This window comes from Pagrus major, chromosome 23 (assembly GCF_040436345.1).
Source record: "Pagrus major chromosome 23, Pma_NU_1.0".
In the NCBI taxonomy this organism is placed as follows: Eukaryota; Metazoa; Chordata; class Actinopteri; order Spariformes; family Sparidae; genus Pagrus; species Pagrus major.
The window spans coordinates 13,109,584-13,126,595 of NC_133237.1; the positions used below are offsets into that span (position 1 = coordinate 13,109,584).

At 40.5% G+C, this 17,012-nt stretch overlaps 1 protein-coding gene across 1 annotated transcript; it reads right to left on the minus strand.

The window, feature by feature from the left end:
• Positions 1–139: 139 nt before the first annotated feature.
• sgsm3 (small G protein signaling modulator 3) lies at positions 140–14,078 on the minus strand. The gene is made up of 21 exons (XM_073493918.1): positions 13,876–14,078; positions 9,276–9,365; positions 8,874–8,959; positions 8,528–8,591; positions 7,856–8,067; positions 7,505–7,612; positions 6,582–6,725; positions 6,221–6,416; positions 5,906–6,051; positions 5,466–5,699; positions 5,171–5,353; positions 4,840–4,995; positions 4,664–4,718; positions 4,493–4,542; positions 4,186–4,338; positions 4,009–4,079; positions 3,544–3,592; positions 3,235–3,320; positions 3,024–3,146; positions 2,747–2,807; positions 140–1,618 (listed from the first exon to the last, which is right to left on the minus strand). The coding sequence occupies exons 2-21, from the start codon at positions 9,280–9,282 to the stop codon at positions 1,535–1,537; spliced, it is 2,268 nt and encodes a 755-aa protein (XP_073350019.1). The 5' UTR covers positions 9,283–9,365; positions 13,876–14,078; the 3' UTR covers positions 140–1,534.
• Between the last annotated feature and the right edge of the window lie 2,934 nt (positions 14,079–17,012).

Below are 17,012 nucleotides of genomic sequence, written 5' to 3' on the forward strand. Positions count from 1 at the left end.
CAAGATGGATAAAAACTACTACAGGTGAAAGGCAAATATGTAATTTCGATTTTGGGATGAACTGTCCCTCTAAGTGTAACTAATTTAAGTCAAAGAGTGTTGTTGTATAATCTAAGTTATATCAGTTCCACAAATTGAAGGTGGAAACTGGCAACTATTGGCTTTATTTGTCATTGAGTAGACACCAGACAGAGTATACAGTGTATTCCGATTGTAAAACTTTCAATAGAATGCGATTTACACAGGCTACAATAGCTACGATCATGTAAGATAAGCAACTTAAATGATAAGTAAGTTGACTGTGTTTCCTGCATTACAAAGTTACAGTTAATAATGTCAGTCCAAAACAACTCAAACTTGAATTTGTCATGTGATTTCAGTCAACACTGGATCTAATTAGCTTGGCAGGAATAACAACCAAAACAACAAAATATTTTTCTGTAAGCAAAGTATCCCCAAAGCTACCCTGCTAAAAATGTAACAAGTCAACATAAACTTAAGTTGTAAAAAATGTTCCTGTGCACCACAAAATACGCAAAATAATTCAGCTTTGTCAACATATCAGCCTGCAAGTCATTTTTAAGACAGTTACAATAAATAAACTATTTTCTGTGCAGCTTTCAGGCAGAACTGAAGGTCAGTTTGGATATCACTATGTCAAGTCCCTATGATGACTGATGACTTTATATACAAAAAAACATTACAAATTATATGTAACATTTATTTACTGTAGATTGTAACACAAAAAAGTATGTATCTGCTCCATTTACATCATGTCATACAAGTGCAGACTGTTCACTACCACTATTTGGGTAGCACACATACCCATAGTCTTGTATTACAATAAGAAAAGGCTTTACCGGCATGTGCAACATTAGTATTTAATGAAATATTTAGTGGAATTCATGATATTGAGGTAAGTTTCATTCCTCCCAAAAATAATTTGTAACTTTACAGCTCCATATTAAGGAATGTTAGGTTTTGGGTAAAGTGGAATTTAGGACCACGTTGTGATGAAGTGCTGCTGTATTATACATACACACAACAAATACAAGTGAATGGACTGTACAAGTCACTCCTGCACTCAGTCAGCTATGAAAAGCTTAATTGCCAGAACAGTGAGTACTAAATAAATACTCACTGTTGGGGCACACTGAGTGCTCACGTCCCATAGGTAAAGACTAATCTGCACTACAGGAGTGTTTCACTTGAACATATGGTTCTCATTATGTAGTGCAACCTCCTACACTGGGTCTTAAATAAAGTATGCACTGTAATGCACACATCCTTCAGCTCATACTAACTGGTCGACTTTAATGTCGACATGAGAGTCTCTTGGTAATTATTTGGGTGTCACCATTGTCCAACGCTGAAAGTTGAAGTGACAGATGAATTCTGTATAGTAGTCACTTACTGTAGCAGACAACTGTCTAATTCATGACATGACAGTCTGTAAGAAACAGGTGGAGACACATCAAATATACACAGATACGCAGGACGGCATAGGATTCAGTCAGTTTTTTGCCATGTGTGTTTAGCCGTCGATGTCCCAGCTGAAGAGGTGATGTTTCACCAACATATCCTGAACTCCCTCTTTCAGTGGTCTCTGTTCTTTCTCCTGGGGGAAAAAAGGAAATGCAAAACTTTTACCTTACGACAACATCATCACCACACCAGAGAGGGCAAGTCCTTTATATAAGACTTCTGACCATGAGCCAATCAGCTATTTTAAAGAATGCATTTCTTTCTTTTTTGACAGCTGATGCAGAAATCTTGCTCATCATCATCACTGACTGAAGTCTGGTCAGAGGTGATTTACAGTTTGAACACACAAACTGACAGTGGTGCATCTACTGAAGAGCTGATAAATGGTGATTAACAGCTGGAAGGCAGTGAAAAGAACTAAAGGAGCATCAAGCAACTTGAAGCAGCAGAAGGTGATGCTGTGACAAGCTCAATCCTATTTAAAGTTTTACCTCACTTTCAGAAGATTGGGTGAAGAACACAAATACAAAGTGAGATGATTTGTGTGATAAGGTAAACGTTTTAAAGGGTAATTCTGGCCTTTTAAAAAAAAACAAAACACACATTTTGGGGTCTAAATGATTAAACGGCAACAAAACATTTCAGAACTGGTTCAGTCAATTGCCTCGGCCAGCAACCGCAAAACAGGCTACAATGGCTGCAAGGTAGTCCCCTGAGGGCTCGGATTGTTATTCTGGGTCTGACAACATTATGGAAAAGATCCTTACAGAGATAGACCACTTTTGGCCAGTTTGTTTGTGTAATTGTGTGACTTTGGTGTTTTAACATGACAGTTCTGATCTTGTCACTTTAGGTGATAATTCTTTGGGTGCATTGGCTTCATTGCAGCCTGTCTCACGGCTTGAACAATTCCAAAACCAATTTGAACTAATTAATCATTTTGACTTCAAAACATGTAAAAATACGGCATTGTTTCAAAAATAATGGAAATACCCTTTAAAATCAACAGATTAGTTACCTATCTAATGACTATACTAGAGCATCTACAGTCTCTTATGTGACATGTTACCTAGAGGTCCCAACTAAAGAGGTGATGCTGAACCAGCATATCCATAGCGTCTGCTTTCAGAATAGTGGATTTCTGAAACAGCATAAAGTCACAAAGTTTTTCTCCCCTGAATACTAATATGTTGTCTTTGAATAGTAAGACTTGCTTACTACTGCTCTATATGTGGATGCTGTGGTAAACCCCTTGGCTCACCTCTTTCTTGTCAGGTAGCTCACAATCTTGGGAGAGGCTGAAGGCAAACTTTGACAGGACCCTGACGAGACGACAACAGTTGATCAGTCATTATTGGTTTTATTGGAAAACCCTTAAATTATATTTTTAATTGATCATAAAAATGACTTGATTATTGCATGTGTGGTAAAAGTTGATGGGTAAGACACAGAACACTAAACTTCATGAATTCAGTGCTGAGTTTGTAAGCAGCTTGTCCAATTTAACTATCACCACCAACTAATAAAGTATTTCTTACCTGAGCTCACACTTGATCTGAACCCATCCTGGACTGCGAAGGAAGGACCATGGGTGATACCATTTTTCTACAGCAGCCATGCTGGAGCACAACACCTCCAACCATAGGTGCAGCACCTGCTCACTGATAGGGTAGACGCATGTTAAGAGACCATGTACAAAGTGACTGATGATTTCAATTATGAGTGTGTGTTTTAGTCTTGAAAACTCACTTGAGGCCAACACAGACGAGAGACCTAAACTTGATGTCCATCTGAGCGTGTGCACAATCGTGGCTCATGTTGACTGACTGCACCGCCTGGGGAGAGCAGACAGAGGGCGCTCATGTATTTCCTAGTAACATTCATTCATTCATCACTACAGGCTGAATTTACAGACATGGCGGACACTTCTTTCAAGAACCATACTTATTGTTGGAAACATATCACTCAAACAATTCAAAGTATTTTTATTTTGCTGCTCAAAAAAGCTTACAGTTTGTCATTTATTTTTTTCTACATATTGACTAAATGCTTACTTACTCTGTATAGGAGCTCCTCTGGTGTTAGTACTTTGCCATCTTCATCTAACCTGGTAAACACCAGAAGAGAGCGAGTTGTTACCTTACGATTCTGGCGTACAAATTGAAAGTGGATTTTTTTCATTCCACTGCCAACACACATACTATGATACTGCAAACATTTGGTTCTTACTGACAGTAAACATCTCATTTGCCTCCCATCCCATGTTTTGTTTAATAACCAGTTGTGTTACTTTCCAAGCCACGTAACACCTTCTTGTTTGTATTTTGGAAGATATTGCAAAAGGAAGGCAAGAGCATCAAGGATCACGTGTGAAGAAGTTTGAGGCAATCTAGTCCTCACAACACTTATATGTTACTTGAATTTATTGATTTATTGTAATATCCTTATTTGATGTTTTTATGTTAAATACTAGTATAATCAGAAAGTTTGACAAAACAAATGAAAACACAATGACTGTTTTACCTGTAGGTTTTACACAGCACCAGTCTGGAGTAGACAGAGTTGAAGTCCCTCTCTACCTCTCTGCTGGCAGCCTGAGAGAAAACCAGAAGACAAAACACGATCGAGTCCTGCAGTAAACTTAATAAAACAGCTGTGTGCAATATGGTACAATTAGGAATTTTGAAAAAGCTCTCTTACCTCTTCTATGAATAACCAAGGGTGACAAGGTCCTCCCAGTATAGATGGTTTCTTGAGACCATGCTGAAATATAGCCTTTAGGGCTGGACACAGCGTGCCTCTCGCCAGGTCTGTTACTGCCTCCGTCACAGAGTCATCACCTGCTAATGAGTACTGGGGACAGACACAAAAACATCACTGTTGAGGACGATGATTATGAATTAATTATCAGTATACAGGAAAGAAAACAAAGATAAAAAACTGATGAAAAGTCAGCATGGAAACACTTATTAAGCCTTATTAAGCTGATTATTAACTGCTTCAGTACCTCTTTGCTTCTTTCATCTAGGATCTCCACGAACTTAGCCGGAAACCAACCTGTTACAAAGATCCACAGATAATAATACATGTCAAATGAACTGTGAGACAGATTAAGGAAAAATGACTTATCCAGATGGCAACAGTGGGCGTTGACCCAGGAGAAGAGAAAAGTACAGACCTCTGAGGCCATTGAGCTCTCCAACCCAACAGTGTTCATCCTTCTGTGAGATGATCTGAAAAAGAAAGATTAAAAAAAAAACAATGGGATACGAATCAGAGGCAAGGTGTGTGTAGTGTGTGCCCATGTTCTGAGGCAACAGGAAAGGAAGCAGTGTCTTGTTTGTTATGACTCACAGTGATGATGTCATTCTTCCTGAAGCCCAGTTCGTCGTCATCGTGTCGCTCAAAGTCCAGCAAAGCCTTTGCCCGTCTCCGCCTGTTGCGTGACACCACAAGAAAGTTTTCATGATCTCGCTGGTGGCTCTCCATCGAGTAGTCAGGAGTCAAGTCCTAGAGAGACAAGAAGGAAAAGTCTGGTCAATATCAATACAGGATTAAATAATTTAGTCTGACATGCCAACAAATGGAGGGATGCCTCTCCTAATGCTCTTGTGATTTTAATTGATTCTAAGTCCTCTACAGGATATAAACCACACTGTTCCTTTGCAGCAGTGTGTGAACTCACCGTGCTGGAGTGACGTGGGTCCAGACAGTGGAAGTGCTCTGCGGTGCGGGCGATGGCCTCTCGCAGGGCTGCCACCAGCTCTGTCTGCTTAATGTTCTTGGATTTCAAGGCCTCTGCCTCATCCTCCCCAAACAGCAGGGAACTCAGAGTGGACTTCCTGCGCAGGGACTGTCTCCTCACCACCTGAACATATAAAACACAGGAGAAATTGTGTTTTTTATATTACGTGAATTAGAACATGGGAATAATGGACACACAACTGATATGTCTGTACACAAAGACTAAAACAACTGACCTTGTTGAGATTGGTGTTGAGTGTTGTATTGTTGCCGTTGTTGAGCTGTGTCTGTTCATTGAGGATGTAGGCCAGGTGCTTGTGTCGGTGGGCTTCCAGTGTTTCCTGGGATAGTGTCCCTGCTAGCCTCATAGCCTCCCCGAGGACTGCAGGACCATCTCTGAGCTGACTTGGCAAGTCTGACAAAGTATTAAAAATGGACGCGGAGTTCTCTGATGACACAAGTTCCTCCTCCTGGGGTCAGGGAGTAAGTTACAAAAGGATCAATAGTAGGAGAAGCTGTTCAATAGTTCTTCTTCATCATCATCATCATCATCATCATCATCATCATCATCATCATCATGTATCGAACAAAAAAATAAAATGATTCTATAAAGTACAATCTAAACTTCATCAGGGAGACGAGGCAAGACTCGAAATAGGTGGTGCTGTACAAATACCTTGATCTTGAGCATGCCCAGTGTGACCTGGAAGAGTACCAATGAGCCCTGGTAAAACAGCAGGTCCCAGATCCTAAGCAGCAGACGGATGTCCACCACACTGGCAAATGATGTCAGGAACCAATGCAGGGTGATCAGCGACAACTCTGGATAAAAAGGAGGGGGGTTACATAATCTATACTGTATACCGATGATTCAGAGAATGTTCACCAGCAAAAATATGTCAGATTCATCTAATAATTCTCATATAATTTATTGATGCACAGCAGAAATCTATAAAGTCAGAGGGTAATCCAGCGATGCCTCTCTGCTTACCTATGTCATGCTCCTGCAGGAGGCGGTCGAGGGCTGGCAGGTACTGAACAATGAGCTGGCGGAGAACCCTCTGGTCTGTTTGGACGCCCAGTAGAGTTGAGGAGAAGTAGGAGGGAGGAAGAAGGTCTTCGATCAGGGCGCACATCATCCATAGCACGTCCTCCTCTTCAAGAAAGAGCAGCAGACAGGAAACCACCTGGGAGGGGATCAGGACATAGGTGTGGGGAAGAGACAATGAAAAAAGGAGTAGTGAAGATGGAAAGGTGAGAAGATTATAGCGAGATGTGTGGGTGTCTATTTATACGTGTGTTATGTCAATGATGGGTCTGTATGTTTCTGTTCTGGATGTATGTGTTCTCACCATGCCAGTCCCCTGACAGTACCCAATGTCTGGGTAGAGCCAGGCCAGGCCCCTCAGTACCCGTCGCAGCCTCGGCACTCCAACACTGGTCATACTACTGAAACACGCATTGGTTGGCATCGTCCGCAACAGGTCCTTCTCTATCTGAGGGAGGGAGGGAGGGAGGTTAATGAGGAACAATCACATCATGATTAACAGAGCAGCAAGAGGTCTTGGATAAAAGAGTAAGTCCTCACATTTATCTTTGTTTAATTGAGCCCCTTGTTATCTATTTTTATTTAAATTAATTGTCTAAATTTATACAGGGTTTCTGCAAGTTTCAAGTTCATTTTTAAAGACCTTTTAGGATCATTAGGAACGCAATTTAAGACCCATTTCACATCCATACTGGCAAAAGTGCAGCGTGGGTCGTGCTGAGGCCAGCAATTGGTAACGCTCGTGATGTGAATACAGAACAATAATGGGTGGTGGCAGCTGTTTGCTGGTGGCTTTTTAAAGTGGCTTGATGTTTTCTGACTTCCCATGCGACTGTATTGCCTTTTAACCCAAAAATCTTGATTTGCAGCGAGCTTCAAATTCATTATTCTCAACAGGACTCAACCAAGCACGATACGCTGTTGAGCCAGATCTTACTGAACTTCACTTACCCATATTGGATGAAAGCAACGTTAAATACCAAAAATAGATTATTATGGTAACTTAACCAAGTAACTTCAGTCTTGCTTTTTCTAAACACTTGTCAAATTCATATTTAAGACTTAGACTTTTTCAGGACCCACAGAAACCCTGTTTACAGCATAAACTGAATCCATTCCCTACCTCATCTGTCTACTTGTGTCATAATAAGGAAAAAGTACCATGTTTGAAAGGATAACTGCAATGTGATTGTGTCTGTTTGCATGTACAATAGCTCAGGATTTTACCTGTTTAGCTGTGGTGGTGTCGTCATTGGAACTGTTCTTAATGATTTCTCTGTAAGAGATCTCAGTGGTCCTCTTCTTCTGCAGTGCTCCAGACAGACGCATCCAAAGCTAACAGAGACAAAAAATATTGTGCTGAACTGGTCTTGTCACTTTAGAGATAACTAACTAGATAAGTGTAAATGCTCACAGCAACTCTAGTTAGTGTCATTAAGTTCATCTTTGAGCTTCTCACTTATATTTTCATTTGCATCAAAAATTGACAGGCCATCTCAGGCAATATTTTAGTCCAATGTGTTTTACTTCAAATCAGTGACACAAATAGTACACCCAGGCTGAACAAAGTCTATTTACCTGTGGCCTCATGCTGTGAGGTATGCCACCTAGCACCAGGGAACGTAGTCGCTCTGAGCGTGGAAGGACGGGATCAATCAGCTCCCAGGTCAGGTCACCCACTGTGTGGTTATGAGTGAACTCCAGGTGGGCTTGCCAGCGCAGTCGCTGCTGTGGGTCTTCACGCTGGGGGGAGCCATCAGTGCCCAGCCAGGACCTGGACTTCCCACCGTCTGAATGAGGAGAGAGTAATGTATCACGATTGAATAGTGTTTGAGTTCTTTGTATCAAAATGCCAACACCATGCAACTTCTTGAGTGGAGTAGGCTAGAATATTGGAAAATGATAGGACTGTAGCCAGTCCAAGGTGATGTCTTTCAATGTCTCCTTTTGTCAGTCCAAAACAGAAAAGATATTCACTTTAAGACGATGTAAAACAGAGAAACACAGGAAACCTTATATTATCTTATCTGAAAACAGCATTTAAATTACTTTAACGATTAATCGATTATCATGATAGTTGGTGACGACTAATCTTTGCAGCTCTAGGTGAGTGAGGGGAAAAGTGTATGGTTAAGAGAAAAGTGCTTAAATAACAAAGACAAACATAGAACTCCATTAATGGACATACACTGTACTCCAAGCAGAAAAAAAAGAAATGTTCGTGTGTGTCCTCGTGAGTGAAAACATTACCTTCAGTGTCCACTTTGAAGCCAAACTCATCATACTGGACTTCAGGCTGCTCTGAGGGCTCTTTCTGCAGAGAAAAACAAATTAAATGCATTTCATTAGTAGCAGATCTCTTAACTTCAGTTAACAGATCAGATGTCAGTGTCACATGAGGACAAAATCTCCTGTGGCAATTTGTTTGTCCTGCATCATAGCTTGTTATCTTTTTTCCTGCTGCTTTGTTGTTTATATGAGCAGTTTGTTCCTCATCTCAAAATCACTCTATTCATTCTCCTTTTATTGACATCGAACCAAAGAAATACTTATGAATGTTTGCACATATATAACATATGAAGTCATATCCTCTCACTTGATGGTACTTGGCCAAAATGTCCTGGGGCCACATGCTTGGGGTGAGAGCAGAGAATGGCCCACCAGGGGCAGGTGTGTAGCTACCTAAAAAACAATAAAGATTAATATATTACAAAACCGGTAATTAGACAGAAAATAGGAAACACTATAAAGGAAGTTTGAGAATAACAAATGAGATATTTAAATATTAACAAAGTTATGAAGTAAGGCAGCCATTCCTTTGGTGAAATCTAATACAATAATCAAACATTAACAATGTGTTGTATCAGCAATCCAAGGTCAGTGTGTATTTGTGAACATGAATATATCTTGCTGATAAGGAAAAACAAATTTACAAAGACCCTCTTCAAATCGACAGCTTTTCACACTTAAGTTGAAAACCAAATTCATAAATCTTTACCTGACATTTTGTCGGAAGTAGAGTGAATTGCTACTATATGCAAACACCGCAGTCACTCTGGAGAAAGGAGGTCAGCAGCTAGTACACGCTCTGCAAAAAGGACAAACAAAGGATGAGAAATTCCAGGATTGTCCAAACAGCAAGAGGAAATCTCCTGGAGAAAAACAATTGCTACAGATGTCAGTGCTTCATGAGTTAGTGAGTGAATGCAACACATCTTTTAGCACCTCTCTGAAGATAAAGGTTCTTTATAACTGCAATTAAGTTTCATCTACTTTTACAGTCCATCTTCTCTAAACCTGCCTCTCTGCTACAAACACCATTACAGCTTTACAAAAAATAATGCAAGTACCTTTACAGTGAGTCCAACAATCCTGTAACGAAGCAATGTTCCTTCATCAAGCATTACTGAGGGAAGAGCGTCACAGTTTCTACACAATTACAGTGAGTGAGAGACAAAGGAGCATCTCGTGGCCGTATGACTGCTCTACTTCCCAGAGGCAAATTACTTCACTTAACTTTGTGTGCTGTTCTATTTTGAGACTGTACAGATCCTGGGGCAAAATGAACAAACATTCTGAGAGAACACTCTTTTAACTAGATGCTCAAAATCTACTTTACTTTTTCATTTAGGGAACAGCTTTTCATTGTGAGGATTTCATCTTATTTAATATGGCTCTGAAACAAAGAGGCCCTGATAAAACATTCACTGTTCACTAAACCTATAGGTTTCAACATTGTTTTTCATCACTTGCCCAGTCAAGCAAGTGGGTCACAAATCTACTTGCCCCTATACAAATAGCTTTATTTATTAGCAATGATCAAAGAACAACAAAAATTACAGAACATTGCCATGTTAAATCTTTATTAAGATTGCTCGCTCGTTGACTACTTTCATCATCAGCTCCGGAAAAAACAATGCGCTTAATGCATATTAATTTTTTATTATTTACCCAGTCAGGCTAATAACTAGGTTTATTTGCCCTGGCCAATCAGGCAATCCTTAGTGGTAAACACTGACCTATAATAATATAGACACAAGCAGTTATTTTTATTTAGAGGGTTCTTGTTCTGTGTTTTATAGCTACTTCTATTGTTAGTATGTTTTACATCTCCTTTGAAGACTAGTTTGATTCTAAGTCAAACCCAACTAAAAAGTGTCACTGCTTTACATTACAATGAATCGTTTAAGAAACTATGCAATTTATTAGAACACTAATGAAGTTTGAAGAATAATTAAGTAAGTAGGAGATACAACCATTTTAAAGCACTTAGCCAATCACCGTCATCTCCTCTCATGGTGGCAGTCAGTCACCAGGACCCTGGCAATTATGGGTCTTGTTATGCCACAAAAAAGGGCTATTTCAAGTTTGAGGTATGGCATCTACAGAGTTTTAAAACATACAAATAAAACTGAACTTGGAAACATAAGCGTGCCTGAACTTTTTGATCAGCTCAGCCAAATGGCCAATGGGCTATTATACACTTCAAAACCATGTAATTTCATAAAGCTATAGCATTATAAACAACATGTGCTCCAAATGAACACACATCAAAGCTGGAAATCGGAGCCAAAGAACACGTCCAAAATACCGACAACAAATATGCTGCTGTCCAAAAACACTGTGAGCAAACAAAATAATCATCAATCCCTGCTCATGGGATTGTCACCACCAATTATTTGAATAAGAGCCAAAGTCTCTTCATTAATTGAGGGGGTTGGTCTTCATATTAATCATACATCACTTTTTTGTAGCAAAAGCACTGATAAGTCGCGCATAAACATACACAAGCAGACACAACAGCACAACAACTGGAACCTACAAAACAGGCTCACCAGCATGCCAAAATTATTCATTCCAGCAGCAGGCATCTGAAGGGGGATTTACGACTTAAGAGAGATGAGAAATCAATTTGAGGTTTGGAGGATGGCCAACTACTTTCAGGCTAGCTGTTTGCGTAGCTCAGGGGAGCACTGAGATTTTGGAGCTGCTCCTTTACAAGAACACTGGCAGCTTAATCGCCTGCCAACAAAACCAACACGGCTGAACCCCTCCTGCAAACTGTTGCACGTATCGACAATCTAATTGCAAAATTTTGCTTCAGGACGAAGCAAAAATTCTATCTCAAAAGATTGGCTCATTAACCAATTAATCATTCAGCAAAAATCTTATCAGTAACTATTTTGTTTTAATTAATGGCTTAAGTATTTTTTTAGATAAAAATGCTTATGCTGACATTTGCTTGGTGCAGCTTGGCAAATGTGAGGATATTGAAAAAAGTAAAATAAATATTTTGACTGTTGGTTGGTCAAAAATAAGTGAATTGAAGACATCATGGGCTCTGCGTAGTTGTGATGGGCAACAATTGATCAAAGAGCAGAGTTCCCCACTTTTCATCCTTATTTTCAGAATCAAAGTAAGACTTCATCATTACTGCAAAGAATTACAGCAAATCAAACTCCTACTGTGACAGTGAAATTTCCCTTATGGATTAATAAGGTTCTGAAAACTGTTTACAACTATGTTGTTTAAATCCGATGGTTGGTTGTTGTGTTCAGCAGTTACTGTGGTTGAAGTTACCCTCGAGTAAATAGCATCACCATCGACAACTTTATATTATGTCAGGAAGAGAGGCCAACTAATTATTATCTGAAGACACTGGGCTATCACAGATATATCATATTGGTTATAGTTGCAGATTCGGTAAAAGAAAGACATTATGAATGTTTTCTTATGTTCTTATTGGATTTATCAACTGTAAAAGTACATCCTTTGCTTACCTTTTTTTAAAAAAAAAACATACGCTTGATTGGCAAAACATTTGTAAATTGATAAATATGTAAAATAACACATCATTTGATGTAATACTATAATTTTAGATAATAATATTAATATGTATTGTGATATAGTTCATTTTCAATTCAGTCTCACAAATTGACTGTAAACTGCAAACCAGCCTATTTCGTCCAACCTTAATACAGATTAGGCACTCCAATTTCAAGGGGTAGCCTTCACAATAAATGTGTAATAATGGCTGATTTTGGATGCAGGACTGATGTTTGTGTGACATTTAAAACTTTAAAACATACAATAAAGACCCATCTATTTTTAAGACCTATTGAAGAAGCTAACTCCACTAATTACAGTCACTGCTGCCAATTGCATGAAAGCACATGCTCTGGTATTGTAATCCTGTCGTAGTCTTGTACTCCACAGGATGAATCCAAATCATTCCTGGTTCTCAGCTGAGGCCTTGGCTGGGTCTATATTATGAATCTTGTCAATTGTACTCTGAACACAAGACGATCCTTTCCATTACCGAGGTGTGGCTGTGCTCACCTGTGTTTGCACACACACTGGTCAACACCCTGCTGCACGTAAAACAAAGAGTAACATCCTGCTGCACTGACAGGCCAAGTGTGTGTGTGGGTGCACAGCAAATCCCATTATCTTGCAACAGAGGAGGAAGTTGTCATTTTTACCTTGATTGTTGGGTTTTTAATCGGCCTGCCCTACGGTCACCCCCCTCCCCTTTCCAAACACCTCCTCCAGTTGTTCCTCACAGCAACCATTACAATGGTGACTCATGTTCCCCCCCTGTGAATACGCCCACCTACACAGCCCTGTAAGTCAGACAATTACAGCCTCTTGCCACGCCAAGTAAGCTTTGGCTGAATAATGATGGACAGTTTTTTTCTGCTCTTTGGAAGAATTTGTATTTCCTTCTCTCTCTCTTTCACACACACACACACACACACACACACACACACACACACACACACACACACACACACACGTGTCACATCTTTCCATTCACAAAGTCTCAGTTACACACCCACCCGGTGCTGAACAGGAATTCACTTCCTCAAGATTTTGGGAAAACCCCTCCAAATGCACCGTCTTCCAATGAGTTTGGAAGTAGAAACACCATTTCTGCAGGGGAAATTTGCTTTATAACAACTAATACAGCTCTTTGTCATTCTAGTTCACGCCATTAGACATCAGATTACATATGGCAACAAGTGAATCACCTAGATTTGGTATTTGTGGTTAGAGAGGACACAGCATAGCAGCAGGTTTCGAGGTGTTACACAATGTTTTGTGTAGACTGCAGCATTCATCTGCTGTGGAGGTGTCACCGTTAAACCACTCCGCTGACCAAGATAATAAAGAAAATGCTAACGTTATGTACGATTTTTCATTAGAGCTCAGCGTGATTAAACACTTACGTGTACTGAAAGCATTCTGCTTACTTGCATGCAAGAATTAATTTACTGTGTGACGACGCTGTATTAGCTAAAATAACGTGACGTCAAACCCCCAGCTGACGTCAGGTCCCGTCAAAAGATCAGAAAATGAGCAGTTCTTAGCTTGTATCTCTATGGCAACACATTTGCTTCACTACATTTACATTCATTTACAAATGTAGCCACACAAAACATGCAGTGCGATAATATGCTAAGCCTACGAACTGATAAAAGTGCGTTTCATAGAGCAACGTAACGCACTCACTCCGAGTTGTCAGCTGTTAGCTACACATGCTACCTTTCGCTTTAAGCTAACAGTTGCATACAACGGTTGACGCTAGCCTAACTTACCGTGACATTATTCTAGCCAAAGCACAAGGTGGAGGTTTCGTGACGGACGCGTCTTCTGTCGGTGGGAAAGAGAAGACACCATATGCTATGCCATCTTTCGCCTCGTATTTGTGGTTTCCCTGCGTTTGTGCACCTGTTCGCGACGTGTAGCTCCGCTGTATCCCTACACCCCTCTCAAGGATTTCCCTTCCCATCCCCGAGAAGTAGTTCCAGATCCCGGAACTACGCTTCTCACTGAACATATCCCTCCGCGGTGAAGTGGATGACGTAGGCACACGTCGTTTATTTTGCTCCGTTCATTCATTAGTTTCCTCGCACTTGAAATCCACCAGTCACGATTCACAAAATCACACTGGCGGATAAAACAGGAGACATCAGACATTTAACAGCACCTGATCGTGTAAGTCTGGCTTCATATTGATGGTTGATGTTTGGCTTTTTGATATGAATGACGAATCATGCCTTTTTAAGAGGACGTGTCCCTGTATAAACTGTATAAAGAGGCAAAAATCTGTTCTGATAGGGCATACTCGAATAAGCTTATAATAATAATATGATTATTATCTGGACCTATTAGTTTGAACAAGTATCGGATAATGATAGTTGCATAGCCCACACTGCAAAAACTCAAAATCTTGCCTAGTTTATTTTTATATTACAAAATATATCACACTCAATATAAGACACACCTAACAAGTCACATTTCAGTGCATTTTCCAGTGTGCGTTCTTCAGTTAGGTTATCTATACGAAATGAACCACCAAAGTTGGGTCAGATTACTTTGAAATAGTAGTAGTAATTTACTGAATACAAATCACATGTTTCTTTTTTCATGAGTAACATCATTTGCTGGATTACTAAAAAAATGTAATCCGAGTTCTTTTGGATCAACTCAAAATCAAACATTGAAAATATATTGCACATTATGCTAGAAAGGATTTTGCATACTCTGCATTTACAGAAGGTCATAACATATTTCCTTTACAAAAGCAGTACTGGCACAAACTACAGGTACACTGTAGTACATGTGGGATGCCCTTTAAAAAAAATGTTATTTAAAAACAAAAACAAAAACAAATGGATTCAAGTCATCCTTGTCAAATGACATATTTTTTTCAAATGTAATCTACTCTGATTATAGTTCCTTTTTTTGTAATCTTTTCATGTAATCCCAATTACATGTAATCTTTTATGGCCCAACCCTGTCAACCACCATTCTGAATCACTGTTGTAGGATATAAGTGGCAGGAGTGAAAGAATGAGGTTGTAGCCCAGCTGTCACTGAGACTTACCCTGAATTCCCCCTGAAACTGTTTGACTGATGATTGATGTGTGGACACCATGCTATTACATGATCACTCCACGAGGTGTCTCTAGTGCAATGAGTGCTACACAAGCTTTTCACATTGCATTCATTATCGCTCAACCATTGAGAGTTAGAGCATATGTAGACTATGTTTCCTTTATTACAGCCTCCACAAGCCTCCATCCTCCACACACCCACCAACCCACATGCCTAACCCACACCTAAGATAAGACATTATAATTGCAGTCATGTGTGCTCCTGTCATACAAACTGGCTTCAGGGGACAGTGCCCTGACTTAACCACTTCAGTGAGTGGAGTGGAAGTCAGGCTAAATGGGCATCAGAAGCAAATGATCAGCTATTCTCCTGACTATGAGATGATTAATGCGTGACAGGAGCTGGCGCTTTGATGCTGGAGCTGAAAATTGTGCGCAGCAAGAGACTGCATTTTAATTTCTCATTGTGAAAAAATGAGATTGTGTGTCTGCCTGCACACAGAGACACATGTTGATGAGGAGCCAATAATCCTTTAAAATGCAAATCACTCAGTGTGTCTCTCTGTGTTTACCTTACACAACAGTTCACCCCTCGATTCCAGCTTCCCTCCTCCATTTTTTTCCTTTATTCTGCCTTTCTTTTGTCTTTGACACACACATAAAGTCAAAAGTCAATATGTCCTTTCCCCTAAAACCTCTTTCACCTTACATACCCTCCCCTCAATCTCTGTCTTAACTCCTCTTCCTTCTGCCTCTGCCCTGTAACACATCAGTATGACGTTCTCCTGTTCACTCTAACCCTCTTGCGTTGCTTGCATGCTCAGTTTGCTGCACCATGCCAGAGTGAGTCACATCATTAAAAATGCTGCAGCCTAAAGCCGACCTTGCCCACAGACTGCTGGCCAAATAGTCCAAACAGTGCATCCAACCCTACATGTCACACAGTGATCTGGGTGTGGCTCCGACCCTTTCTGCCACCTCTTGCCTCCCCCCACTCCACCTCCTCTAGTGCTTGTCTGTCGGGCCATCTTCATCACCGCTGATCGAATGACGGGCACTGTCAAGCAAGCCCTGGATCTTGCACTGCGGTTGCTATGACGTCAGAAAGAGGCAGAGAGAGGTGGAGGGAGATGCCAGGGGAGGGAATGAGGAGACAGACAGAGATCGAGAAACAAGGAGGAGGGTGGGAGGATGTGTGGGAGAGGGAGGAGAGGGAAAGAAAACTGCGATAAGGGAATATAGGAGAAAGAGCTAGAGTGTGTCTGTGTGTGTGTGTGTGTGTGTGTGTGTGTGTGTGTTTGTGTGTGTGGCTGAGGCACAAGAGAAGGGAGTGATTGAGGGTAAGGTGAGGATAAAAGAGAAATCAGTGGTACATAGAGTGAAAAAAAGAAGAGGGGGAGAGCAGTCGTGGGCTGACAGAGGCATTTTTCTGATGTATTGTTCATATAAGCAACAGAAACCTCACAGCCTGCTGTGCATGTGGGTGGGTATTTTATACAGCTCCTAAGCTTGCAAGTGTTATTGACATGTTCATTGGATCAGATGAGAGACCGTTGATCGATCCGAATGAATCAGCAGGTTACACCATCAGAAGACAAGAAACAGAGAAAGCCACTTGTTCACACCGAGCCAATCTGCTGCAGTGTTGCAGTCTCTCCTCAGGACAGGAGATAGCGCTGTTGCATCACATCAGGCAGCGTGCAATTAACAGTGCACAATATGTGGGCCATATTTGAGTGGATTATAATGTAAACGTAAATGTGTGCCCGCATGTGCGCATGCGTGCGAGCATGCATTGATGCATATGAAAGTGCCCACATGTATCAGTGCTGTTC